Source organism: Sinocyclocheilus rhinocerous, unplaced genomic scaffold, assembly GCF_001515625.1.
Source record: "Sinocyclocheilus rhinocerous isolate Xijiao unplaced genomic scaffold, SAMN03320098_v1.1 scaffold1283, whole genome shotgun sequence".
Lineage (NCBI taxonomy): Eukaryota > Metazoa > Chordata > Actinopteri > Cypriniformes > Cyprinidae > Sinocyclocheilus > Sinocyclocheilus rhinocerous.
Genome location: NW_015642522.1, coordinates 199,910 through 226,445, shown reverse-complemented (window position 1 = coordinate 226,445; position 26,536 = coordinate 199,910). Strand labels below are relative to the sequence as shown.

Genomic DNA, 26,536 nt, shown 5'->3' with positions numbered 1-26,536 from the left:
AAAAGTAGCCCAACCCTGCATCCAAAAAGAGCTGCAGGAGTCAGATTTGACTGATCTCAAATCGAGAATAAGGAGAGATGACTGACAAGACCATGCTGGAGTATGTGCTGCTCAACAGATCCTGAGCTCATTGACAAATATCTGATCTTGTAAAATGTGCTACCTTTACACGTGAGTGCGTGTGATTGCGAAATCGAAAGTGAAAGTAAATAGTGCAAACAAACAAAATTATATACAATATTAGAATGTTTAAAGGAGTGGACACGAAAATCGCGGGAGGGAAACACATGTTGCGGGAGCAGGCGGCAATGGTCAGAAATTCAGCTGGAGCGGGATTAAGAAAACAGCCGAATCCGGGCAATTGAGAAATCCCGGCCAACGCATTTTTTTTAGGTCCAAAAAGAGGACATGTCCGGGGGAAAGAGGACATATGTTCACCCTACTTAAGGCCTCTTGCACCAAACTAGTCTGTAATGTTGCGGGAGCAGGCGGCAATGGTCAGAAATTCAGCTGGAGCGGGATTAAGAAAACAGCCGAATCCGGGCAATTGAGAAATCCCGGCCAACGCATTTTTTTTAGGTCCAAAAAGAGGACATGTCCGGGGAAAAGAGGACATATGTTCACCCTACTTAAGGCCTCTTGCACCAAACTAGTCTATAGACCTAAGAGAAACAAGTGCGCAGCCATCTTTATAATTTTGTCTTTGAACTTCCGTTCCGTTTTTGCAGTAGCTCTATAGCATTGCTGTTGAAGAGGAATTAGCTGGTGAAGTGGATTTACTTATTATAGAGGAAACGAATCAAGTGCATTGTAATGCTCAAAGCGGATGTCATAACAACTGAAGAAGACCGGGAAGATTTTAAAAAGAGCGGTTCATTCAAAAACTCGTTCGGCCTTCTATAGTCTTTGCTTACATTCATGCTGTGGAAATACAAACGGAGGACAGAACGCTAACGTTCTGTTTACCATAAGCGCGCGCTGACGTTTTGTCATCTGCCGCTCTTTAAAGCAGGATGGATTCTGATTAGCTGTCAGTGTTTTCATCATTCATCAGCTCGAAAAGTCGTTTTTAAAGTGATAACAACAGTGTTGTTCCTCGGTTGTTATCGTAATAGTTGTACATTTCCTCACTGTCATACATGATTATTAAAACTTAAAACCAAGGACGATAATAACTTAAGTTTGTGACTTTCGTGTTAGCGGTTTGTTCAAATCTCTTCAAGCAACAATGAGGCTTGATTTAGCAATAATCCTATAAATTTGGCTTCCCTCAGGTCCAAATGATTTTCCTGAGTTTCTGCCAGTGCCTTTGTTCAGTGTCCAATCAAGGAGCAGCAGCAATTCCATCATCCAATCAGCATACAAATAAATCACAGCATAGTAAACAGCCATTGATTCTCTTCTACTGGATGAAAAGAAAGCAGAATCAGGTCTATAAGGAACTACATGCAAAATCCAGGCTGTAGTTTTACTCACTTTTGTATTAATCTTAAATGCGTTACCTCTACAAACATCGTGTCTTTACGATCTGTGAAGCTCTGCTTGTTACACAATGCCCATCAATTACAGCATTCAAATGCAACCTGATCTTTCCGAGGGCTTCTTCGAAATTCTAAACGGAACGTGCTAGAAGGTCCTCCAGAGTACTTCATGATGTGCTCCTGATAAAAGTCAAACATCGCTAAATATCCGCTAATTTCTATGGTCACATACAAACAAACATACACTCATATACAAACCACACTTAGTGTCTTGGCCGTACAGCCCATAATAGTCTTCATGTGGAGGATTATGAGAAAACAAAAAGAGTCAGGACATCATTGTCAGGCCGCAGCCTCTTCTCAGTCACACAGCCGGAGCATCTCGCGGCTCGTTTTCCGGGATTCCACATACACGCGTCAAGCCCTCCCAAACACAAGGGGGCGCTACACAGCAAGCGTGTCCGGGATCCAGCGGGTGGGAGGAAAATGAAGGGGGACGGATTCTTCGCAGGAGGTCACCAACGGCATCAAACTTCACAGATGACGACCGGAAAATCGACGTGGATACAAGGGTGATCCAACTTGATGATTCCCTATGGAAAAATTTGCAATAAAACATTATCGTTATCGCAGCTTGTCATTCTAATTCAACGTAATTCAAACAAACGTTCGCAAAACACTCCCATGCTGATTTACCTGAGGTATGAGATTCTTGTGGATTCGTTTTAGTTTGGATTTCTTGCGGCCATTTTTCGTTACTACTGTTTCTTCGTAAAACTCGTGGGCCAGGTCGCCATCCTCATCGAAGTACAAAGAGCTTAAAAACATGAATACAAGTTTAAACATACATATGCAAAGTATAATACATTTTACAAGTCTAAAGGCCTGTTCACACCAAGAATGATAACTACATTAGCGTTCACACCAACGCACAATAACATTCTCTTTATTATATTCATGAGCTGTGTTTTTGTCATCTGCCGCTTTAAATGGTTGAGTTCTTAAAAGCAGGATTGATTCTGATTGGCTGTCAATGATTATGTCATTCATCAGCTGGAAAAAAAAAAAACTCATTCTGAAAGTGATTCCAACAATTTTGTTCCTCTGTGTCATTATTGTTATAATTATGGTGCCTCGGAGATGTAGAATATTACAATTTTATAGGTATAGTTATCGTTATTGCTCTTGGTCTGAAAGGCCTTAATGGGAATTGTTTTGTTTTTTTTGCATTCCACTGCCCACATTTTCTATCATTTTTCAATGTAAACATGCACTAGATGGATGTGTTTTGTATTGCAACATGTGACAACAATTATTTAATATAGACTTATGGAATTATTACTATTTAAACATTTAATTTTTAGAATTGTTTTGCACACATATATATATATATATATCATAAGGTCACTTCATTTTTATTTTTAAAGAAAATATATAATATAAGTTTAAGATTTGGAGACAAATATTCTATTTTCCCATATAAATAGTACCAACAATGGCATTACAACATTGTGTATTCTACAGAAAAATGTATTCATAAATTTTATTTTTTAATTTTTTAATTGGTTGTGCATATCAGTTGCCAGACACTTAAACATAAATCAGTTGACCTCTAATGAAAAATCTGTATTTTCTTAATTACATTTTAAAGATTTACTATAAAATAAATAAATAAAAGTAAGGGTTTTAAGTTTTTGTAGTAGTTGCGTATGAGTCCCTCAGTTGTCCTCAGCGTGAAAAGATGGATCTCAAAATCATACAGTCATTGTTGCAAAGGGTTCAAATACGCAAAAGATGCTGGAAAACCAACGAATTTGTGGGACCTGAAGGATTTTTCTGAAGAACAGCAGGCAGTTTAACTGCTCAGGACAAACAAGAGACTACAAATTCAACTACTGTTTTCTCTTGTGGACTATATGTTAACATCTTATATGTGAAATATCTTATTTAGGTCAGTACTAAATAAAAAAAAAATTATAGGAATTTTTTTGAACCCTCTTATCTTGGTAAAATAATTAACATTTTGCAGATACTACAAATTTTACGTAAAATTTTGTATTGTACATACAGAGAATTTTTTTTTTTTTTTAGTAAATAGTCATGAAATAAGAGGAGTAATGTATAGTCAGCCGGTCGTTATTGCAAAATAAAACCTGATCACTCTCTGTCAAGGTTGATTTTGCAATAATGTATCCTAGTTAGTGTACTTTATCCTTTACTTAACACTAAAGGTTCAGTTACCTCAATGACTGTGAAAACGTTACTTTCAAACTCAAGAATGTGTGTTTTTCAGATGATCAGAATCAGAATGAGCTTTATTGCCAGGTATGTTTTCACATACGAGGAATTTGTTTTCATGACAGAAGCTTCCGCAGTGTAACAGAATGACAGCGACAGAACAAAAACACAGATAATAAAAAAAGAATAAAAAAATAAATAAAAATAGAACAAGTAAATAAGGAATAACAATATATAAATTGACAATTGTATGTGCAGGTATATTACAATAGACAGTTTTGCATGAACAGGTATATTATGGGCAAATTTGAGGTGTAGACTAAAGTGTAGACTAAATGATCTGTTTCTTGTTGCCAGTGTATCTGGCACGGCGGTCCAGTCATGCTGTCTGAAATCAAGTCACATGCCAGGAGCTGTGGTTATATTTACCTCCTCCTGGTAAACACGAAAGGCGTGGCGTTTCGGATGCTCCGCACCCGGGCCAGGCTCTGCTCTTGGCCGTCTTTAGCAGGCTCATCTCCGCCACCTGAACCTGAGAACGGCCAGTAGCCTTTACCTTTAGACCCGCTGCCGCCCATCATGGGCTGCAGAGCATTCTTCTCCTGCTCGGGTCACACTCGGGACGCCCGTACAGCTCTGGAGGAAGAAGCAATAAACTGTTATTGAACTCATACTGTTAAATATTGACATATTTGATGTCATGAATCTGATAATGTCAGTCATGATGAAATATGGCTACTTTTTATGACATGGGAAACCTGTGAGCTTTGCTTTCCCACTCAAACATTTTATTAAAGGAAATTAATGCTAAATTGTCTTAAATTCTTAATAATGTGACATTTTACATAATATTTTATGTAACAGAAATTTTCACCTCAGCATAGCATTGTAAAACATGACCGATTGTGTTTGACAGCCAAATAACTTAGCAAAAACAAGATTTAAATGTCTTAGACTTAATTAATAAAACACAACTGCATATAAGTATTATATAATATTTAATTTTCTAGTAGTCTAAATTGATGTAGCTTTCATGCTAATACGGCTAACATCTTAATGTCCTACAACGTTTGAGTTTATAACATAAAATTATTCACATGTATAGCGATGGCACTTACTTGAATGCAGTCTCCTGATGTTAAATGAAGCAGGGAAGTGGAAATAATGCGAATTAACGCCGGTTTGAACAGATTTATTGAGTGTGTAAAGTCACTCACAAACGAACCACTGCAGCAGATCAGAGAGTGAATCAAGACACGCTCAGCCGCTCCGGCTGAAACCGGAAACTACATGTAGCGCACATCGGTGAGGAGAACGGACAGAATAAAAGTTCAGGATTTTATTAGAATAAAAGTCTTCTTTTTTTTCCTAGTCAATTATTATTAATTTCATGATATTTCATTTTATTGTCGCTTGATTTTTATTTTTTAAAAGCCATTACATAATCAAAACGAAAGATTTTGAGACTATTTATTTGTACATAAGCACCCAACAATGTAATCACACTATGTATCGAACACAGAAATTTATTGCATATACTGTGCACATACATTATTGATTTGATTTTTTAAAAAGTCAAAATAAGTCAAAACTTATTTTCAAAATGGTTGGGCATATCAGTAATCAAACACAAATCATTTTTAATAAAAAGGATTGCTTTCTTAATCACATGTTGGCACTGTGAAGTATTCAACAGCAGAACTTTTCTCAAATAGAAAATGTCTTGAAAACTAAATGATTTCCCTTTCCATTAATGTAACAGAAGTGCTGCTTTCAGTGCTTAAAGTTTCATCATTATTATTAAATGTGATTAATTACATTTATGTTTTTAACTTAATGGTTTAATTGAATGGCTCCTGCACACAACATAAACAGTCATTTCAAAGGGGAAAAATATTTTATTTAATTTCATTTCATTTACAGTGAATATCCAATATATACATGGGTGCTTCAATATCTGACAAGAATTGTATCACTAAATGGTGTTATTTAAAAGAATCTTTTTTTCCCTATTGCATGTATAAATGATTCTAAAAATACTCTATAATCTGCTTTGATGTATTTCATTCACCACAGACCAACAATCTGTGGCTCACACTGGAATGATGTCACTCCACATCTGGATCTACAGCTACGACCGCAGCATTTCTTCCAGTCAGTTTAACGTCACACTCCTCTCACGCTCACCAGTCACGCTTAAACACACACTACTCCTGTCTCTCGCTCTCATTTCCCTTTCGCTTCTGACCCGTCTCACGTCCAGAGCAGGACAAAGGGTTCTTCCACACACTCTTTAGACTCAAACAGTATTTTTCTTTCTTGTTTTCACTGTTTCTGAGGTATAAGAAGCAGCTTGTTTCAGCCCGGCGTGCTGAAGTTCTTCAGAGCTTCTTTCATCTTGTCTCTGGCCAGAGCGTAGCGCCGCACGATCTGCCGCACGTGATCCTCCTCCTCCCGCTTCAGGATGCGCAGGAAGTTCTGGAGTTCAGGAAAACTGAACGCATCCCACTGCCAGAAGAAACAACATCTTGTTCATCCCTCAAATGTGCGTATATGCCTTTAAAAACTATTTTGCATATTTAAATTGGTATTTTTTCAGAGGACTTCCAGTCAGAAGGTTATTTACTCACATTAACTTCCCCCGTTTCATTCTCTTTAAGGACCAAACTGAGGACTTTCTCGTTGGGTCCAGCACACAGGCGCAGGAAAAGCGGATGTTCGTCATCTGCTAACTTCCTTAAGTACACTAAAAAGAGAAAGAAAACATGAAATGTATTATTTGTTAACGATGTATTTATTGTTTCCTGTAAGAATCAATGTAGAGAAGATGTCAGAATAACTAGGAGTGGTCTCCACACCTTGATTCTGTCGTTCACTGCGTTCAAACAGTGAGAACTTGGCCGGATTGTCCACCACAGTGAATTTCTTCAGCAGGGCTTTGATGACCTCTCTGGCCCGCGTGCTGGAGCTGATGTGCAGGTGTTTGACCGTGTCTCTGGGCAGGTAAAATGAGGTGCGGTGCTTCAGTGCTTTGTCTTCCTGACAACCGCCATCCCGTCCCGAGGAGGAGGAGGAGGAGGAGGAAGACGTGCTCTGTGGAGGAGGGAGAGACACGGGCCGGGCCAGCTTGAACTGGACCTAAAAAGAGAAAGAAAACATGAAATGTATTATTTGTTAACGATGTATTTATTGTTTCCTGTAAGAATCAATGTAGAGAAGATGTCAGAATAACTAGGAGTGGTCTCCACACCTTGATTCTGTCGTTCACTGCGTTCAAACAGTGAGAACTTGGCCGGATTGTCCACCACAGTGAATTTCTTCAGCAGGGCTTTGATGACCTCTCTGGCCCGCGTGCTGGAGCTGATGTGCAGGTGTTTGACCGTGTCTCTGGGCAGGTAAAATGAGGTGCGGTGCTTCAGTGCTTTGTCTTCCTGACAACCGCCATCCCGTCCCGAGGAGGAGGAGGAGGAGGACGTGCTCCGTGGAGGAGGGAGAGACACGGGCCGGGCCAGCTTGAACTGGACCTTTATGAAGCCAGTGTAAGATCCATCACGGTTCTGATGGGGAGGACCAGAAACATTTTTACAGTTACACTCTGAAGCTTAGCACTTACAGTAAATACCACAAATATACTGTATATAAGTGTAACTAATATAATACTATGTATATTATATTTATATATTATTACATTTATGTATTATTACGATGATTACAATACAAACACCACAAATAAATATATACACATACGTACATAATAATATAATGTATAATACATTATGTATTATTGCAATGTATTATTAATATAATTATAATCCAGGCATCACTTATATAGATTTATAATAACATTATGTATATTATAATATTATTAGGGCTGGGTATCGATGAATCGACCACATTTTAAAAAACGATATATCGAAAAATCTTTTTTTTTTGCCCAGCCCTAAATATTATGTATCATTTTGTTTTATTAAATTGCAAAAAGTAATAAATACATATTTTTATGAATTTTATATATATATATATAAGTATATTAATATACTATGCTATATATATATAGATTGACAAATTTTGTTATTATATGAATATATATATACTTCATATCTGTCAATATGGGGTGCTGTGTGTACATTAATGAGGAAAAAAAATTAACTTAAATGATTTTAGCAAATGGTTGCAATATAACAAAGAGTGAAAAATTTAAGGGGGTCTGAATACTTTCCGTACCCACTGTATATATGGTAATATGTCACATTACTATATATAATTTTTTATTATTATAATTTTATATTATATTTTTTATAAACATAAATATACATATATTTTTTATAAATGTTGTTATTATATAAACTAATAGATTATATAATAAATTAAAGATTTTATATAATAATAATTTCTAGATTACTAAAATTACTAGTCAGATTTTATTTGTTAGAATATATAAATATCATTTTGATAATATTTCACATTTTCAAATTAACAAACGGCCAAAAAACAGTATGATATTTAGGTAACACTTTATTTTAAGGTGTCCTTGTTATACGTTTCATGTACTTGCTATTACAATAACAATAATTTTGCATAATTACATGCAAGTAACCCTAAAGCACCGTTCACACCAAGAACGATAACTATAAAGATATTAGCATCCACACCAGCGAACAATAACGTCTGTTTATTCTAAGCGCACACCTGTGTCGCTTTAAATTCTCGAGCTCGTGACAGCAGGATGGATTCTGATTGGCTGTCAATGTTTGTATCGTTCATCATCTGGAAAAAATTGCTCTGAAAGTGATTCCAATGATATCGTTTTTCTGTGCCTTTATCGTTATAGCTGTGGTGTGGACTCTGCTATTCTTTAACATTGAGAATGATTTTTAGAACTATATCTTTATAGTTTTCTTTAGAGTTATCGTGCTTGGTGTGAACGGGCCTTAAGCCGAACCCTTATCCTAACCATAACCATACAGTAAGTACATGTAGTTAATTAATATTACTCAGTACTTAAATGTATTATTACACTGGAACAAGGACACCTTCAAATAAAGTGTAACCTATATTTACATATTTAACACTGAAAGGTTTCTTTACCAGAACCATGAAGAGGTTACTGTTGACCTGAGCATTGTATTCTTTCACTTTCTGTTGTATTTCACTGAGGGACAGCTCCTGTTTCCTGCAGTCCACTGGCTCATCCTGTGGGACAAGAAGACAGTGTGATGCGTCACATGACCACAAGAGGGCGGCAAAGAAACCTCAAGAGACTCTGAGACAAGAGACATTGGCTGATGTATTCCTCAAGATATGACATTTACATTTTAGACATTTAGCAGACGCTTTTATCCAAAGCGACTTACAAATGAGGACAATGGAAGCAATCAAAATCAACAAAAGAGCAATGATATACAAGTGCTATAACAAGTCTCAGTTAGCTTAATGCAGTACACGTAGCAAGTTTTTTTTTTTAATTATATAATAAATAAAAAGAAAGCAGATCGAATAGAAAAAGAATAGAGTGAGCTAGTGTTAGAGGCCTTTTTTTTGCTTTTGTTAACTGTATAAGAAATAAAAACAAAACAGATAGAATACAAAAAGATTAAGCAAGTGTTAGTTTTTTTTTTAAAGAAAACAAGCAGTAAATGAATAGAGTGCAAGTCTAAAAGGGGCAAGTTTTTTTTTATAGAATTAGAATTAGAATAGAGAGTGCTAGAGTTAGAGGGTCAAATATAGGTGGAAGAGATGTGTATTTAGCTGATTCTTGAAGATGGGTAAGGACTCAGCTGCTCGGATTGAGTTGGGCAGGTCATTCCACCAGGAGGGAACAGTTAATGAAAAAGTCAGTGAAAGTGATTTTGTGACTCTTTGAGATGGCACAATAATACGCCGTTCACTTGCAGAACGCAAGCTTCTAGAGGCACATAACTCTGAAGTAATGAATTTAGGTAAAGGGGTGCAGAGAAGATGTGAAAACTTGATAATTTGTCCTAAACACTGATATTGATGGGTTTTTCTGAGATACACACCAATAAGGATCAGACTTAGAAGAACTCTGACAAAATCAGTCTGACTTTTATGCAACTTTATTTAACAACAATAGAGCAGAACAATCGCAGTCTGACTCTGAGGCATAAAGTGGGTTTGAAATAGTCTTTCAGATCCAGCTGGATGCCTTTACCCACACTCACAGAGAAAACAACCCTCCCTCAGCCAGAAATAGCAGACAGGAAGTGGAAACACACACACACACACATTGTTCCACACTCACTCATACACACACTCACATTCATGTCGACTCTAAATGCTTTCAGATTTCAGTCAGTCCATTACCTCTGAAACTTCACACGTATAAAATCTTCCTAAATTTGTGGGGGAAAAAATTATTCCTACATTTGAGAGCCAGCTATTTTGTTTTAAGTAGTTTTGTTTATCATATATTAAGTATTTATTATATTTAATAACTATTAAATTAACAAGTTACTATTTAAATATTTTTTAAAAAATCATTTTATTTGGTCCTTTTTACATTTATATGGTTATAGTATCTTTCTTTTTTGTAAAGCTGTACTAAAGTACCATATAAATTGAAATAAATATTAATTTAAGTAGTTAATAAATATGTAATTTAATAAATATATAATAAACACGTACTCTAGGCCTATAATAAATAAATTTACTGTTTTTATCTAAAATTTACAGCCTATTTTAAATAGGATAAGACGAACTCTACAAATAATGTAACTCCACAAATAATTTGGTGCTTTGCACCACTAAAATAATACATAAAGTGTTTCACTGATGTCACATAAATAAAAATAAATCTGGTCCAGTTTTATCTCTGAATAAAAAATCTGGTTTCATGAATAGTAATGAAGGTTTAATTAAGAATCAAGTCTTTATATTGATTCTGTGCTATAAAGAGACATGAACAGACTGCAGTGATGCTTTGATTTGTTAAGAGCTACTCAGCATGACATCATCTGAAGAAGAGGAAACCCCCCCAGCGCGCGCACGCGCACACACACACACAGACACAGACACACACACATAAGTTTAAAATATTATATAAAAAGACAATAAATATATAATATATAATTAGATTTTAACTACTGATTATACTTTTTAATAATTCTATACATTACTGAAATGTGTTCTCGAGTTCGTGAGTAGATCAGACGTAACTTAAGCATCATTTAAAATAAACACGCACGCATTTCCGTTAGTTCAGTTTCTCCCGTTCAAACTGGATTATAAAGTCGCGAAGACGCCAAAAAACGACAAAATAACACACAGTGACGGTTAATATTGTAGTTTGTATTATCATTAACCGCTGTCTTACTTCTTCCTTGCGTCTTTTGGTCTTTCTGAGCGAGGTGCGCGCGGTGTAGAACTGCTCGAGCTCGTGCTCGGAGTCGCTCTGGCTGCAGTATCCGCTGCTCGCGCTGCTGCCCCACGTCATGTCCAACCGCTCACAGTCCGTCATTATTATCACACCGAAACCGAGCGCACCGGGACTGTGCGAGAACTTCCGCTGAGTCCGAGAGGATGATGTGGCTGTCTGTGTCTGACCGACCTCGTGCAACCGGGACGCAACCGTCAGGCGTGATTCGAAACCCCACCCTTCCGCTGAGCTCCGCCCCTCTGGGTGAGTTTACTGCACACAGGCTCCTCCCCCAATCCAGTCCTGCCCCTCCCCCTGAAACCCCGCAGAACAATGGAAGATAGATTGCTGTTTAAATAATGTATAAAATGTCGTTTCTAAATATTTTCACCTACATATAATGATATAATTATTATAAAAAATTACATACATTAATATGTCATTTGTAATATATTAAAAATATATAATGTATTTTAAATAGTGTTTATAATAGTAAATAATAATATGAATATATTTAACTAATAATAATAATTATTATTGTTGTTGTTGTTGTTGTTATTATTATATCCAATATTAGCAATTTGCTAATCTGCATACAATTCTATAATAATTTTCGAAAACTACATATAGTAACATGTAATGTTTCTAAAAATATAACATTTATTTTAAATAGTACATTTATAATAGTTAATAATAGTATAAATGTACTTTAAATACATATACACTATCAATCATATAAAATGTATATTAGTAATAATAATAATAATAATAAAAATACAAATTATTATTATTATTATCTACAATATTACCAATTCACATGCAAACATTCAGTACGACAAAAAAGCCATGCAACAAACAATGTCGCTACAGTGGGTAAATAAAAATATTATTACATCTACATATAATTTACTGTGCCATACTGGTAAAAAAAAAAATGTATAGTCTGAATGCACTGTAAGTCGCTTTGGATAAAAGCATCTGCTAAATGCATAAAAGTAAATGTAAATATATAATTATACATGAATTATAAAAATAATTACATACAATAATATTTGTAATACAAATATATAACATTTATTTTAAATATGTTTATACCCTTATGTATATAAAAGGTATATTTAATAATAATAATAATAAATAATAATACTTATATATCAATAATAATAATAATAATAACAGTAATTATTATTATTTCTATTATTACAGGCATAATTGCTGGGTTTCAGGAGGATATAATACATATATAAATATTTCATATATTCTGTGCCATCTATATAAAATGTGCTGCTGGAAAAAGTCTTGTGAGTATTTAAAAGGATTTGAAGTATAAGAAAGACCATCACGCAAATGTTGCATTGCCAAATGAGATTTTAAGATGATTTTCCACATTTGTAATTAGATAAGAGCTCCATTGTGAAGCACCACTGACTTGAGCTGATTAGTTCATTCACCCAGCTGTCAGTCCTCTACCCTCCCCCGTATCACTCTCACACCATTACTGAACACACACTCACTCACACTGAAAATCAGTGGCAGATCCCCCCTTCACTGTGACTATAACCTTACATTATTATGTAAACAATAGCTAATTATAAACCAAATATCCCATGCAACTTTAAATATATAGACATGGTTAATAAATTCCAAATTTAAAAAAATAAAGCAATCTAAGAAGTCGGTATAGTTGTTGTGAAGCACCACTGACTTGAGCTGATTAGTTCATTCACCCAGCTGTCAGTCCTCTACCCTCCCCCGTATCACTCTCACACCATTACTGAACACACACTCACTCACACTGAAAATCAGTGGCAGATCCCCCCTTCACTGTGACTATAACCTTACATTATTATGTAAACAATAGCTAATTATAAACCAAATATCCCATGCAACTTTAAATATATAGACATGGTTAATAAATTACAAATTTTCAGAAAACTTAAAAAAATAAAGCAATCTAAGAAGTCGGTATAGTTGATGTATTTACATTTCAAATGCTAAAATGTAAGCAGCCGCTCCTCTGCGGCACTGTTGTAAATTGCGCGCGTCACAGCGTGTGCAGAACGGTAATAAACCCGCGCTAATGGCATATGGTGCATTGATCTATATGTCTACGTCTAGCGACAGATGACAGGCTGGAACAATTTAATTATGTTTAAATGTAACGCCTGCGCACGTCTCTGATTTACATTTACTAGTAAACTCTCCTCTCTAGTAGTGTTAGTAGTTCGCTCACCACATTAGTGTCCGTCTCGATCGTGTCCTCGCAGTAGTTTAGCTGTTTGCTGACGGCGTCGCAGTTCAAGCTGCAGTCCAGTTGAATGAAGGGTTGACAGCGGTAGTGACAAGTGTAATTACAGTCTAAAAAACACAAATGTTCATTCACAAACCGAAACCACAAATACTTTGAAATTAAACTGTTTTGAAGAATATGGGTAAAGAAACTGTTGACGGTAGCCATTGACTTCTATAGTGTGGAAAACAATACTATGGAAGCCAATGGCTACCGTCAGCTGTTTGGTTGCCAACATTTTTCAAAATATCTTCTTTTGTGTTCAACAGAAGAAAGAAACTCATACTGGTTTGAAACGTGAGGATTGAGTAAATGATGACAAAATTTTATTTTTTGGTGGCACAAACTGAACCTTTAACAGAGAGGTCAAGCTTTTCCAGTCCAGAACCGTCTGTGAATATACAGCGCCGCCTGCTGGTCATGCTGATGTATATTCTGGGTTACTTGATGAATAAATCATTCATCTGTGGTCTGGTTTTGACTGACCCATTTTTCTCAAAGGCCTTACAAAGTGTAAAAACAATGCTGTTTATGATCGTTTTAATATTTGATCACCTATTACGAAGAAAGAGAAAAACAGAGAAAACTATATTTTTACCTTTTCTGATGAAAATTTTTTATGCATTTATTTATTTTCTCTTTACTATTTTTGTTCTTTATTTTCTATATTGTTTCTGTTCTGTTATTTGTTTATGCAGTTTTTTACTTGAAATACATTTGAAGTCATGTATGCACATACAGTATATATTTAAGAAAAATATGTTGTTTATATATTAAATGCATTTATATAATATAAATTATATACATGTAAATATTTCCAACATATATACTGTATGTGTGTCTTCATATATACATAATAAATATACACAGTACACACACATATATTATGTACACAAAAAACTTTTATTTTGGATGCGATTAATCGCGATTGATCGTTGCCCAATTTTCCAAATATATACTGTATGTGTGTGTCTTCATATATACATAATAAATATACACAGTACACACACATATATTATGTACACAAAAACTTTTATTTTGGATGCGATTAATCGCGATTGATCGTTGCCCAGCACTAATTTATTTATAGATTTACATTTATGTATTAATACATGTATTAGTATTAATACATAATAAAACTAAAATTAACTGCATGTATTTTAACATCTAATCTGTATAAGGTAATTTCATTTAATTTTTGTATTTATGCATTTAAAGTATTTATATGCTTATGCAGAGTATTTATTTGCTATGTTTTGTGACTTACTGACCATAAATAAACCGATGACATTATTGATTGATTTGCTGTTTACTTTCCTCTTAAATTTCTTAACCATGTATTTACAACACAATCTCTGTCCAACATAAGACGTTTTCTAAACTGTCCGTTTCCCTGTCTAAACATCCTTTTCCTATTGGCTTACGCTCTCTGAGGGCCAGATTGTCTTGACAGCAGCAGAAGACAGATATGGCAGTGGAAATGGTCTCGATTATCTTCTAATGACTCACGTGTGCAGCGGAGGTTCTGGCGGTACAGGCCCCAGATGAACTCTCCGCAGAGGTCGCACCAGCTCAGCTGCGTCTGGCTGCAGGGCTGGAAGTCGTGTCCCCATCCCGGTTTACACGTCAGCCAGTCGGGGTCCTCCAGACGCACGCGCTCCCCCACCATCCGTACCACCTTCTCTTTGCTCCACCTTTCTAGAGTGGGCCCATCGCGGGGCAGAGGGCCGCTAGGGGGCGCTAACTCGATGCGGTCATCTGGAGTCAAGTCCTGCAGTTCAATAAGCTCACATTTTGCCATATTGGGAACACAGGAGGCTGCAAAGCATGGCTCAGTAGGTCATGGGAGATGATTTATAACTTCAGACCACATCAGAGCGATCCTGTTTACGCCAAACCAGGCCGACAGACTTCGGGTCTGGCTCTGATGTGTTTGCATATCCAGGCTCAGAACAAACATGGATCACTTTGTCGATCCTACAGTCTTAATATAAAAGAGATGATGGTTTTTTGATGAGTTTTCAGAAAGATGTCCTCTCAAGTCAGTTTTCATCTGGCTCAATCTGAGGAAAAACAACAGAGATTAGATTATGCTCTATAATGTGGTTCTGTATGATTACAGCAAATGTGGACAGTTATAATCTCTCTGATCTTCAGAGGGCTCCATTAATGTGTTTTACTATCATTATATATTTTATATATATATATGTATATATATTTAATTTATTTAAGTGAGGACCCTTGATATTTGTTGAACAGAATTAAATGTTTAGTCTGTCTTCTTTAAACATCAGACAGCAAGTCTACAAATGGGAATAAATGTGGATTTAACATTCCAGTGGGTTTGTGCAAACGAATCTGTCCTTTACAAAACCACTTGACAGCATCTATCTGGAGGCTGATCAGTATGCGTGAGGAGGGATATTGCACTCAAGGGTGTTTTGGACCATTTTTGTTGTAGGGCACCTCTTTTGGCTACTGTCCTAATCCAGAGAACGGGCCTGAACAACCAACCATGAACAGAAAGAGGCATAAAACTGGGTCACAAAAGCATAGCAAATAAATAAGTCATAAAATAGACAAAAATAGCGAAGAATAGAACAGAACAGAACAGAACAGAACAGAATAGAACACCTCTTTTGGCTACTGTCCTAATCCAGAGAATGGGCCTGAACAACCAACCATGAACAGAAAGAGGCATAAAACTGGGTCACAAAAGCATAGCAAATAAATAAGTCATAAAATAGACAAAAATAGCGAAGAATAGAACAGAACAGAACAGAACAGAACAGAACAGAATAGAATAGAATAGAACAGAATAGAGTAGAATAGAATAGAACAGAACAGAACAGAATAGAATAGAATACCGGATAAAGATTAGATCTGAAAGCATGTGCAACTGGCAAATTAGTTAGCTAAAAGAATAAGCAAATAAATAAATGCACCAATAAATGTGTGACTACTTACATAAATGTATAAATCTATAACTACATGCTTAAAAATAATAATTAAATTAATAAATAAATGTTTAATTTAATTCATGTAATTAAAATGAATAAATGAGTTAATAGAATACAGATTAGGTACTAAAATGTGACTTCAAATGCATTTGCTGCAAAAATAAACTAATTAATAAATAATAAATAAACAAATCAAGAGAATAGAATACAATATAGAAAATAAATCAACAGGATAAGAAAATAAATAAAAGCATAAATGAATAAATGCATACATACTAGAAATATATCAATACAACAACCAGATAAAAACGAATGTGAAAATGTGTAGTAGCTATTAATTGCAGACAAATAACACACAGAAAAAAAAAACAAATAAACAAATATAAGGAAATAATCTCTTACAGATTAGATTAGCAATTTGACGTCATTGAGAAAAAGCCTACAAACTTCGGAAAGTACGTCTATAATTTGTCAGTTAAAGTCAGATTACAGTTTCACTCGTATTTGGACCTCTTGTAGTAACTGTTTAAGAAGACAAACCTACCTTAAACCAAAGCAAGTCACTTTTAACGGTCAGATTGACAGTAAACGCGTCGGTTTCCTCAAATCCGCTTTTGGCGTCTCAAATTAAGCGTAATCTGCGCGCACGACGCGTGTTTGAGAGCAGATCACGCAAATGATTGCGCAAAACTGAGGAAACGTCTTCCATTACGCTCAAGACTGAAGTGAAAATGATCCTCCACCGGCAGCGAGATGTTTCCTCAGATGTTTTCTCGTGATTCGCGGTCGCAGCTGTTAGTTTCTCCTCTGAACACGCACCTTGTCCAACGCGACCGCTAGTGTGCGTTTCTGCGCATGCGCCGTAGACTCAGATTAACGCTTAATCCGGCGCGATCTGTTCTAGTTTGAGCGGACATCGTTTTCTGAAACATTTGGTGGACCCTCGGGTTTTATAACACGAACCCCCGCCTGTGGCAGGCTGTGGGTGTATTTACAATGACCTTGTTTAAAATTAAACTCGTTCTTAAAGGGACAGAGCAGCCAAAAATTATTCACTCTCACGTCATTCTTTCCTCTGAGGAACAAAAACAAGATTATTATAACGCAGCACTTTCCCATAAAAGCGCTCCATACAACTTGTATGCTATGTATATTAAGTCACACGATAGTTTTGTGCAAGGAACAGACTAAAGTTTACGTCGTTTTTGACTAATCTTCCGACTTTTGCTACAGAATTATGCATACGTGTTGGATATGACCTTAAGAAGCTGAAAAATGGCAAATTAGAAGATCAGTTCCCATTTTCCCATGTGAAACTTTCAGTGCAGCGACTGTATCGAAATCTAGTGCACTTGATCTAGTTGGCAGACGTCCATAGGCTTGATCTCATTCTCTCTGATAGCGGATGTCTTCTATCATCAGGAAGGGAGGTCTGGAGACCCACAGGAGGAGATAAAGAGGTTTCTGTCCTCCGTTCAGTCTGGATGAAGGCCAGCGGGTCACAGGACACAGGAATTCATGCCAGTAATTGGTCGTGAATGTCTGATTTTGTTACGGTCATTGGGGTCTCCAGTCATTTCATGACATTTCACTTAACAAACTCTGCTGTTCTCCCTGATATGTGACTGTAACTATATTAGGGGCCAATCTGCAATATTTTGATACAGAACAATGTCCAGTATGCAGTTATTAAATCTTTTAATCAAGAATATAAACTGTTTCGTTAGTATATGCATGGGTCAATGCCAAGATGCATTTTGTGGACTCATAAAACAGATTTGTTTCACACTGAAATTGTGAATGAATGACCCTAAAATAAAAGTGGTGTAACCATCAAGTAAACTAGTATGAAATACTTGAGTACGCACAACATTATTACTTTTCAAATTTTCATTATTAAGTTTTCAAGGAAGGTAAAAATGTAACCGAACCCTGTATTTATTGACTGAAAATCAATACAATTAAAATAAAACATAATATAAAATAAACATAATAAATAAATCTAAATAGAAAGTACACAAAAACATACTTTTAAAGGTAAAAACATTACTGACCCCCAGTATTTATAAACAGGAAATAAAAAAACAACGTAAAATAAAAAATATTTCATCTCAAAATAAATACAAACACAAAAAAGAAGGTTTATAATTGATTTATAATTAATCAATCAATATGCCTAAATAAACTAACTTATTTTCTCAAAATACAATTGTATATTGCACAGTTATATTGTATTTTATTAATAATAAAAAAATGGGTCTAAGTTCTGGTAAAATCTACACTGACACAAATAACAGTGAACTGTGAAGGATTTAATCATTTGCAGAATCTGGGAAAAAAAAGTCCAGTGTGATCCCTGCAGGTCAAACCATGGAAAGACATGCATGTAAACATCACATCCCACGTCAGCACCAGCAAAGGAATTTCTAGAACAGAGGCAAACTGGAAGAAATTATTACTGTTTTTACTATATATCAAACAAAATAGAACTTTAATAAAATATAAAAGTAAATAAATAAATAAACTGTACTACAATTGCAATTGTAGCTCTAGCCAGCTACCTATGGCTATGACTTTATTAATACAGACGTCTGATTGATTTTATAGTCTCAAGCATTCAGAAACCACACAAAAGAAAATTAAGCAGTTTTACTACGATAAAACCATGGTTTATTTTTGTAAGGGTTGTGATGTCCATATGTTTTTTGTTGAAGAAATTATAGAGGCTGTGTCATCTATAGCAGTCATCTAAAGATTAAATAAACAAAACCACTGGTAAATAAAACGCACCTTAGTATCGATATTTTTTGTTTGAGTATCGATACTTTCGATACTCGCGTCAGTATCGATATATCCATACTTCGGATCGATACGCCCATCCAATACCATAGGGTAATGTATATACCCTATGTATTTTAACAGTTATTAACCAATCGTTATTGCCTCATTGTTTTTATATAATGCATTTTAAGTCATTTTAAAGGCTATTGTCTTAGGTCTGTTTTTATAACCACAAAAAATATTATCTTAATACTTCTTTGTAAATGATTATTTGAAGTAACAAAACCATGGTTAACTTGCGGTTACCATGGCTACAAGAACAATGATTTTTGGTGTTTTATGTGTGATAAAACCATGGCTAATTTTCGTAAAGGAACATGGAAACTCAAGAGAGAATATTAGATGAGTTTGTGATGGTGAAATTATTTCCGACATTAAAACACGTTATTAACGTCAATAGCAAAAAAAACACAGGATTATGAATGTGCCTGAAAGTGATGCATGGACTTTGTTTTCACCTTTTTTTTCTTTTCTCTGCGCCGGATTGCTGATGTCTTTTCACGGGCATAGATGTCCATCCATCAATTATGATCATTTGCATTCAGCCGCAAACACGAGGTGAGAGTGTTCGCGAGCGCGGATGCGGTAATGGCGCATCAAGTTATTTTTTTCGTTTTTATTTTTTTGAGCAACTGGGATGGTGCCCCCCTGGGAGTTGGTGCCCTACGCAAACGGCGTACTCTGCGTATAGGGAGCGGTGGTACTGACTGAAACGGAACTTTATCAGCTGGACCAGAATTGCAAGTCACTGAGCTAGTTTTATTGTTAATTATGAATTTGTCCTTTCGCAACTACTATACCTAAAAACTAAAAAACAATTTTTTTTGTAACGTTTCATATTTTTGAATGCATTTCATCAGTGCATATTTTTGGTGCAGATATCTTTGGAAATGACTGAAGGCAACTATTTTTCTTAAATGCGACGATAAAAGATTTTTCATAAGCTTGTGCACTTAATTTAAATTCTTTGCATTTCACAATTTCACACAATTTAACTGCATAAAGTGCATGATGTTAATATTTATATATTAAGATTTACTAACTTCATTAAAAAAAAAATATATATATTTTTTTTAATGAAGTTAGTAAATATATATATATATATATATATGCGCATGCGCACACGTATACATACACACATACATATATACACACAAACACACACACATATATATATATATATATATATATATATATATATATATATATACACACACACACACACACATATATTATTGTTAATTATGAATTTGTCCTTTCGCAACTACTATACCTAAAAACTAAAAAACAATTTTTTTTGTAACGTTTCATATTTTTGAATGCATTTCATCAGTGCATATTTTTGGTGCAGATATCTTTGGAAATGACTGAAGGCAACTATTTTTCTTAAATGCGACGATAAAAGATTTTTCATAAGCTTGTGCACTTAATTTAAATTCTTTGCATTTCACAATTTCACACAATTTAACTGCATAAAGTGCATGATGTTAATATTTATATATTAAGATTTACTAACTTCATTAAAAAAAAAATATATATATTTTTTTTAATGAAGTTAGTAAATATATATATATATATATATATGCGCATGCGCACACGTATACATACACACATACATATATACACACAAACACACACACATATATATATATATATATATATATATATATATATACACACACACACACACACACACACATACATATATATACATACATGCATACAGTTATTCTAAATACAGGAGGAGTCAAGTTTATTTATGTTAAAACAATATTTAATAAATACAATATCATTTGAATGTACTCCTCTCCATGCTGGGAACATGAGATGACGTGTGGACACCTCCCGGGACAGCGCCTGTATGAGATCACGTGTGTTTGCGGGTCCCGACTGCTGAATCGCTCACAGATCGTGGTCTTGAACTCACCTATGGGGGAAAAAACCCTGCGTCTCTCGGATAGAGGGATTTTTTTTCCTTCTTAAAAAAAGGTTGAAAACGTATAAAAATAAAAAAAAGAATGAAAATGAATTACTCTTCAGCATTATAAATAAATATTTCTGGTAAATTTGTACATAGTTAAAAGAGAAAACAAAACTAATACATAGGTATGCCGTAAGATGTTACAAAACAATGATTCGAATAACAATGAAAAAAGATATAATCACATGTCAAATGCGCACCATTATATTGATATAACAGCGTCTGCAGACTCAGGCCAAAGTTCACAATGTGGGTATCTGCCATTCAGAAAGCAGATTGTGGGAGGAGTCAAAATAAAGAGCTCTAATAGGCACAGAGAATGAACAGTGTTATTGGCTGAGGGATTTGTCAGTCACAGGTCAACCAGCTCGTGAACGAGTCAACATTAACACAAACGTTTAACACATCGAGATTCTTTAAAACGGCCCAACGAACACTTTGGTCATGACTGTGGCCTCAACACAGATGAAACTGAATGAGCGCGCAGATGATCCGAAGCGCAAATTTCGAAAAATGACAGCTAGTAGGGTCGCATAACAGTCTACACATTCGTAAGATGATCCCAATGGAGAACAACGGATGATTTTGTTTGCTACGCAACTGAACGAGAACACAAATCCATTTGTCTGCTTTAAGGCTAATATCGAACTAAACGCACTAAACTTACGTCCCTCCACCAAATTTTAAAGGCTAACATGAAAATACATTCGAGTTTTTAAGGTTTTCCTTGTCAGTTTTTTTTTTCTTAAAGGAAAGCAAAAAGGTCTCGGCGGTGCTAATGCTAGGCATGGCTTCTGTCGTTCTATGATTCGATTGTTACGAATTCCCCCCGTTGCCCAGTCTGCGATTTCAAACGATTATGAATATTCATGTAGGACCACCGTTTACAAAAGTAATAGTAGTACTTACAATTATAATAAAAAAGGTCACATATGTTTTTTCGTTTATCATTCCAGGTGATGCTACAAGGTCTAGCAAACGGCTAAGTATCTCTAAAATCTCTTACGAATGCAAAGTCTGTAAAGACGATCACATTTAAGTTCGGTTCGGTATTCTCTCTGAGGGAATTCGTCAGGTCTGTGTTCAGGCCCTCGCGAGAGAGATACGACTAGGGCTCTTCACGTTAGCCCTGTGCTCTGGTCCCTTACGGTAAAGAAAAATATATAATCGCCTTTCTTAACTCCATGCATATTCAGCATTTGGATTTATATAATTTCAGCTCCATCCAATAGGATTCTTCCATTTGGAACAACGGAATCCAAGGCAGCCAATCACTGGCCCATCACCTCTATGACATCGTCGTCCGAGCTGCTCCCGCCGTTTTCCGCAAGTGAGGGGTGCGTGTCGGGGCGGTTGAACGCTGCCCCCAGCAGGCCGGAGGAAGAGAGGAAATTGGAGGCAGGGGCTGGCATAGAGGACAGGCCTCTAGGGTGTAGGGACCCAGGGAACAGCGGCTGGGAAAATGGTACCGGGAAGCCAGAGAGCATGCTTGCCATGCCAGGGTTCATGAGGAAGGGTGGGAGCGAGGAGGAAGTGGAGGACGATGACGAAGAGGGCACTGAGGATGAAGAAGGTGCCAGCATTCCAGCATGTGTGGAGGATGTGGTGTTGGTCGAGCAGGTCGAGGAAAGAGTGCTGTTGGACACGCCAAGTCCGAGTTGATCAGTGGGGAACATGGCATGTAGGTCACCCAGAGCCTGACCGGCTTGCTGTAGGAGGTGCGACCTGCTTCCAAGAGAGGGGGGAGTCATGTGACCCAGTGCGCCCAGCAAGGCAGGGTTCAGCCCCATGGATGGGAACCCAAATCCGCTGCTTAAAGGAAATCCCGGGTAACTCCCGGCTACACCGGTTGATGTTGAGGTCCTTTTGGTGCTAGGTGGTTTGGATGTCCGACTTTCCAAAAGCTTCCGTTTCAAACTTTGAACGTCCACAGACGACGCAATGTCATTGCTGAGCTGCCGGTGTTGGTCGGGGATTCGAACTGGGTTCTGGATGGGTCTGTCCACTCCCGAGGGTTTGGGTGTTCCTGAAGATGGCAAGTTTTTTTCCGCTGGAACCGGGTCCTTGTTACTCTGGAATTCTCGAAGCAGCTTGGGGCTGTCTTGGGGCGAAGGACGAGGCAGAGCCTCGGGGGTTAAACGTTTTGGCTCCTGAGGCGATGCACGACCATTACTGACAGAATGCAAGGGAGGGCCCGATTCCTCTGTGAGAAAAAAAGAGATTTTGTTAGTTTATGTTGGTGTAGACTACTAGGGTAAAGATCTGAGGTGGTCACCGAAAGATCGTAGTCACACCCCAGTAAAGGATTAAACCATCAACAATAAAAACTGTGGTCTTGATCAAGGTAGAGGCCTCTACACCCATGTGACTGCTGCGGGATACTAACAAGTTTTGAATTAATGAGTGTGGGGGTGGTAGGAAAGATGAACAATTTCAGGTAAAGTTTTCGATATTCTCAGTGCTTTTTGATTGTACACACCAGTGAGGTAAAGCATCTTCATTTTGCCTCTACCTCTGTCATTGGGACTTTAATGGCAGGAACGGGACAATATTCAGGACAAAATCTTGCAGGAACAGGACTAAAACATCCATCCTACGCAGACCTCTAGACCATGTGAAACAGAGGCTCAAAAAGGACAATCTTTGAAGCAACAGATCTTTTGTCTTTGGAAAAATGTACAATGGTGAACTTTGCACAATAATCAATTTTCTGACATTCCTACTTGCATAGAACGCAATAGAAAGTGTATTGCATAGCATCGTTTATCCTCAAACTCAAAGACAATGGTACTATTGTCATTTGGTTTCTTATGTTTTACCATCTTCTGAATGTCAGTTAAAGGTGTAGCGTCTGGACCACTCAAACACACAATATATTGTATTTTGTTTGTGTATGTTAGACTAGTTTAAGTGTTTATGTAGTTAATAAAACCTTACTTGTGTCACACTTGACGTTGTTCATTGTTTGCTCATAACTGGAGTCCCTAATCATGCAGATTTATGCTACAAGCTCTGTGTAGAGTTGTACAGTAAGAAAGTTATTTCCCTTAACCAGGAAATTAACGTTCTTAGAATTGACAAGACAGTTGACCCTGAGAGGTCAAGTAAATATCTACAGCGGATCTAAAATATTCATAATTAATTATAACTAGTTATGATTAATTATTCATATTTCCCATGAGCTGATTCGTTACAAAGGAATGACTTAAAAGTTCGGAAGTAGGAATATCCCACATCCGACTGAAATGCATTAAAAGTCTATAAAATAGGATAGATTTTGCCTCAAGCTTATGCCAGAAGAACTGCTAATTTACAAATGAGTAAATTAGCACACCTCTTGAACCTGTGGCTCCTCCTTCCAGTGGTCTTGGCTTTCCAGAGCGGATGGCAAATATCCTCCCATCATTGGTCCTGATGTATGTGCCTGCAGTGCAAATGACAGAATATGAAGCAAATAAACCTTACCAACACTCAGTGAACAGCCAACGCTCTCAACAGTTTTCTGAAACTGAGGTACCTTTGGATCCTCTGATAACGTGAATACTCTCTCCTGCACCGATCCGGGCTTGGACATCTGTGCTGCTGTTGGAACCTGGGATCACAATATCTGCAGAGCAAAGACATTAAATCATGAAGAAACAAACTGGGAACAAGAAGCAAGAAGTTGCAAGCACTACAAGTGAACTGTCTGTACCAGTGGTGGTGACAACGCGCTGCACATAAACGCCAGCTTTTTGCAGGTAGTTGACGGGGAATCCCGCACTTGAACCGGGGACGCACATGGATACCTGTCGGGGCATCATGGGAATGGGTGTGGACTGAACTGGCCTCACGCTTGCAACTGGTTTCTCTTCTAAATGAGGAGGGGGCCGCCTGAACGAAAGACTTGGATAAGCAAACATATTTTAAAATACTCTCGAAACAGAAGGGCGCTACATTTAGGGTTTCTGTGGTGGACTCACCAGTTCCTCTGGCTGAAAGCAGGGATATTGGTGAGTCTCTGGTCGCTAGCTGGGTAGTAATGTGCGTAAGAGGGCCGCTGATATGGTACGGATGCCCGCTTCTCATCTTCATAGCTTTTCTTGGCTGCTCTCTTTTCCGCTTTGGTCAGTTTCAAATCCTTGCGGTCCATCAGGAGAGACTCGTGATGGAACGATTGCTGGTGTGGAAAACAGACATATATTAGCATAGGCGACTGAATGACTTAGGAAGGAATATTAGCACTCTAATTACTTAATCTTATCAATATTCATAAGTTTGTGAATATTGATGGGATGCTCCAGTAAGGTTATATAGTAACGTAAGCTCAACCTAATTAATATTCATGAGCTCACACCAGTAGGATTCATAATTTTGCCAGAACAGCTTAAATTGGACACTTAATAACTGATGTATAATACAGATGGAGATAATATGTTACATGACTGGATGTTTCACTAAGGTTATAAAGAAATGAAAGCACAACTTAATTAATATTCATTAACTCACACCATAGTAGAGTTTATAATTTTGGTAGAATAGCTAAATTTAGAAGCTAAATAGCTGATGTATAATACAGATAGAGATATTATGTTACACAACTGGATGTCTCAGTAAAGTTATGAAGAAACATAAGCTCAACCTAATTAATATTCATGAAATCACCCCATTAATAATTTTGCTAGAATAGCTTGATTTGGAGACTAAATAGCTGGTGTATAATACAGATATTATATTACATGAATGGATGCTCCAGAAAGGAACCTAATTAATATTCACGAGCTAAGCTTTTTATTAAAATTTGGATAACAGTAGCTTGTGATGAATACAGACAGAAATGAGCTTACATGACAACCTAATTAATATTCATAAGCCAAGTCTACACTGTAGTAGGATTCAGAATGTTTACATTTTGAAAATGATTTAAGATTCATAAGCAAAGCCTACACCATAATAGGATTTAAAATGTTGCTGGAATAGTTGAATTTGTACTAGGGTTGGGCCGATAGACGATGCCATCGTCGATGGCTGATAGACATCACGATGTTGCCCCCCTTTTTGAATGCACGATTGCTGTTTAGTTTCACTATCACTTTCGAGATTCGCGATCGCACGTACTCTGTTTATACTATGGAGCGGCAGTACTTGCCACACATTTTACAAGATTATATATTTGTCAGTGGTACTGAGGATCTGCAAATCATTCGCCATCGTCCTCAGTCATCTCTCCTTACACCGTGTCAACACCGGACGTGACAGTTGTCCTGTCGCGCCGCATCAGCTAAAGACTGTCTACACTGGACGCGACAAAGCGACCGTTGAAAATCATTTGAAATTTGTGTCAGCACGTCATAAATAGAACGCGGCAGCAGTTTACTGTCAGGGATTTGT

General features: G+C 36.6%; 3 protein-coding genes across 8 annotated transcripts in view; all 3 read right to left on the bottom strand.

Moving 5' to 3' along the window:
• Window positions 1-1,768: 1,768 nt before the first annotated feature.
• LOC107755989 (tumor suppressor candidate 2-like) lies at window positions 1,769-5,019 on the bottom strand. Its single transcript, XM_016572953.1, has 4 exons — window positions 4,838-5,019; window positions 4,149-4,355; window positions 2,178-2,298; window positions 1,769-2,074 (listed from the first exon to the last, which is right to left on the bottom strand). The coding sequence occupies exons 2-4, from the start codon at window positions 4,298-4,300 to the stop codon at window positions 2,009-2,011; spliced, it is 339 nt and encodes a 112-aa protein (XP_016428439.1). The 5' UTR covers window positions 4,301-4,355; window positions 4,838-5,019; the 3' UTR covers window positions 1,769-2,008.
• Window positions 5,020-5,602: 583 nt separating this feature from the next.
• On the bottom strand, window positions 5,603-17,276 carry rassf1 (Ras association domain family member 1). 4 transcript variants are annotated; one of them, XM_016572980.1, is made up of 8 exons: window positions 16,889-17,276; window positions 14,894-15,447; window positions 13,328-13,452; window positions 8,808-8,912; window positions 7,244-7,276; window positions 6,578-6,857; window positions 6,350-6,465; window positions 5,603-6,227 (listed from the first exon to the last, which is right to left on the bottom strand). In XM_016572980.1, exons 2-8 carry the CDS (start codon window positions 15,183-15,185, stop codon window positions 6,078-6,080), a joined length of 1,101 nt encoding a protein of 366 aa, XP_016428466.1. In that variant the 5' UTR covers window positions 15,186-15,447; window positions 16,889-17,276; the 3' UTR covers window positions 5,603-6,077. The 4 variants fall into 4 exon arrangements, with proteins under 4 accessions (XP_016428466.1, XP_016428467.1, XP_016428468.1 ...); XM_016572981.1 differs by having other exon boundaries at window positions 14,894-15,368; XM_016572982.1 differs by lacking the exon at window positions 6,578-6,857 and having other exon boundaries at window positions 6,970-7,276; window positions 16,889-17,271.
• A 4,089-nt stretch (window positions 17,277-21,365) lies between these two features.
• LOC107756013 (helicase ARIP4-like) overlaps window positions 21,366-26,536 on the bottom strand; it is a 24,811-nt gene continuing 19,640 nt past the window's right edge. The window contains exons 18-23 of one of the 3 annotated variants that reach the window (XR_001641766.1): window positions 25,129-25,325; window positions 24,861-25,039; window positions 24,684-24,773; window positions 24,510-24,590; window positions 23,646-23,771; window positions 23,294-23,369 (exon numbers count right to left, since the gene is read on the bottom strand). Coding sequence is in view for 2 of the 3 variants with exons in the window: in XM_016572978.1 (XP_016428464.1) it covers window positions 22,438-23,369; window positions 24,501-24,590; window positions 24,684-24,773; window positions 24,861-25,039; window positions 25,129-25,325 (1,488 nt within the window). In the remaining variant the exon portion in view is untranslated. Of the gene's footprint in view, window positions 23,370-23,645; window positions 23,772-24,500; window positions 24,591-24,683; window positions 24,774-24,860; window positions 25,040-25,128; window positions 25,326-26,536 lie in introns of all 3 variants that reach the window. The other 2 variants (XM_016572978.1, XM_016572979.1) reach the window with 2 other exon arrangements.

What these genes read in the sequence shown, in the direction of transcription:
- LOC107755989 (XM_016572953.1), bottom strand. Translation starts at nt 4,300, where the DNA reads ATGATGGGCGGCAGCGGGTCTAAAGGTAAAGGCTACTGGCCGTTCTCA. An exon ending in TTCGTGTTTACCAGGAGGAG is followed by an intron (nt 2,299 to 4,148) that starts GTAAATATAACC and finishes CATGTTTTTAAG; the next exon opens with CTCTTTGTACTTCGATGAGG. An exon ending in ACAAGAATCTCATACCTCAG is followed by an intron (nt 2,075 to 2,177) that starts GTAAATCAGCAT and finishes ATTTTTCCATAG; the next exon opens with GGAATCATCAAGTTGGATCA.
- rassf1 (XM_016572980.1), bottom strand. Translation starts at nt 15,185, where the DNA reads ATGGCAAAATGTGAGCTTATTGAACTGCAGGACTTGACTCCAGATGAC. An exon ending in CAGTGAACGACAGAATCAAG is followed by an intron (nt 6,466 to 6,577) that starts GTGTGGAGACCA and finishes TTCTCTTTTTAG; the next exon opens with TGTACTTAAGGAAGTTAGCA. An exon ending in ATGAAACGGGGGAAGTTAAT is followed by an intron (nt 6,228 to 6,349) that starts GTGAGTAAATAA and finishes TTCTTCTGGCAG; the next exon opens with TGGGATGCGTTCAGTTTTCC.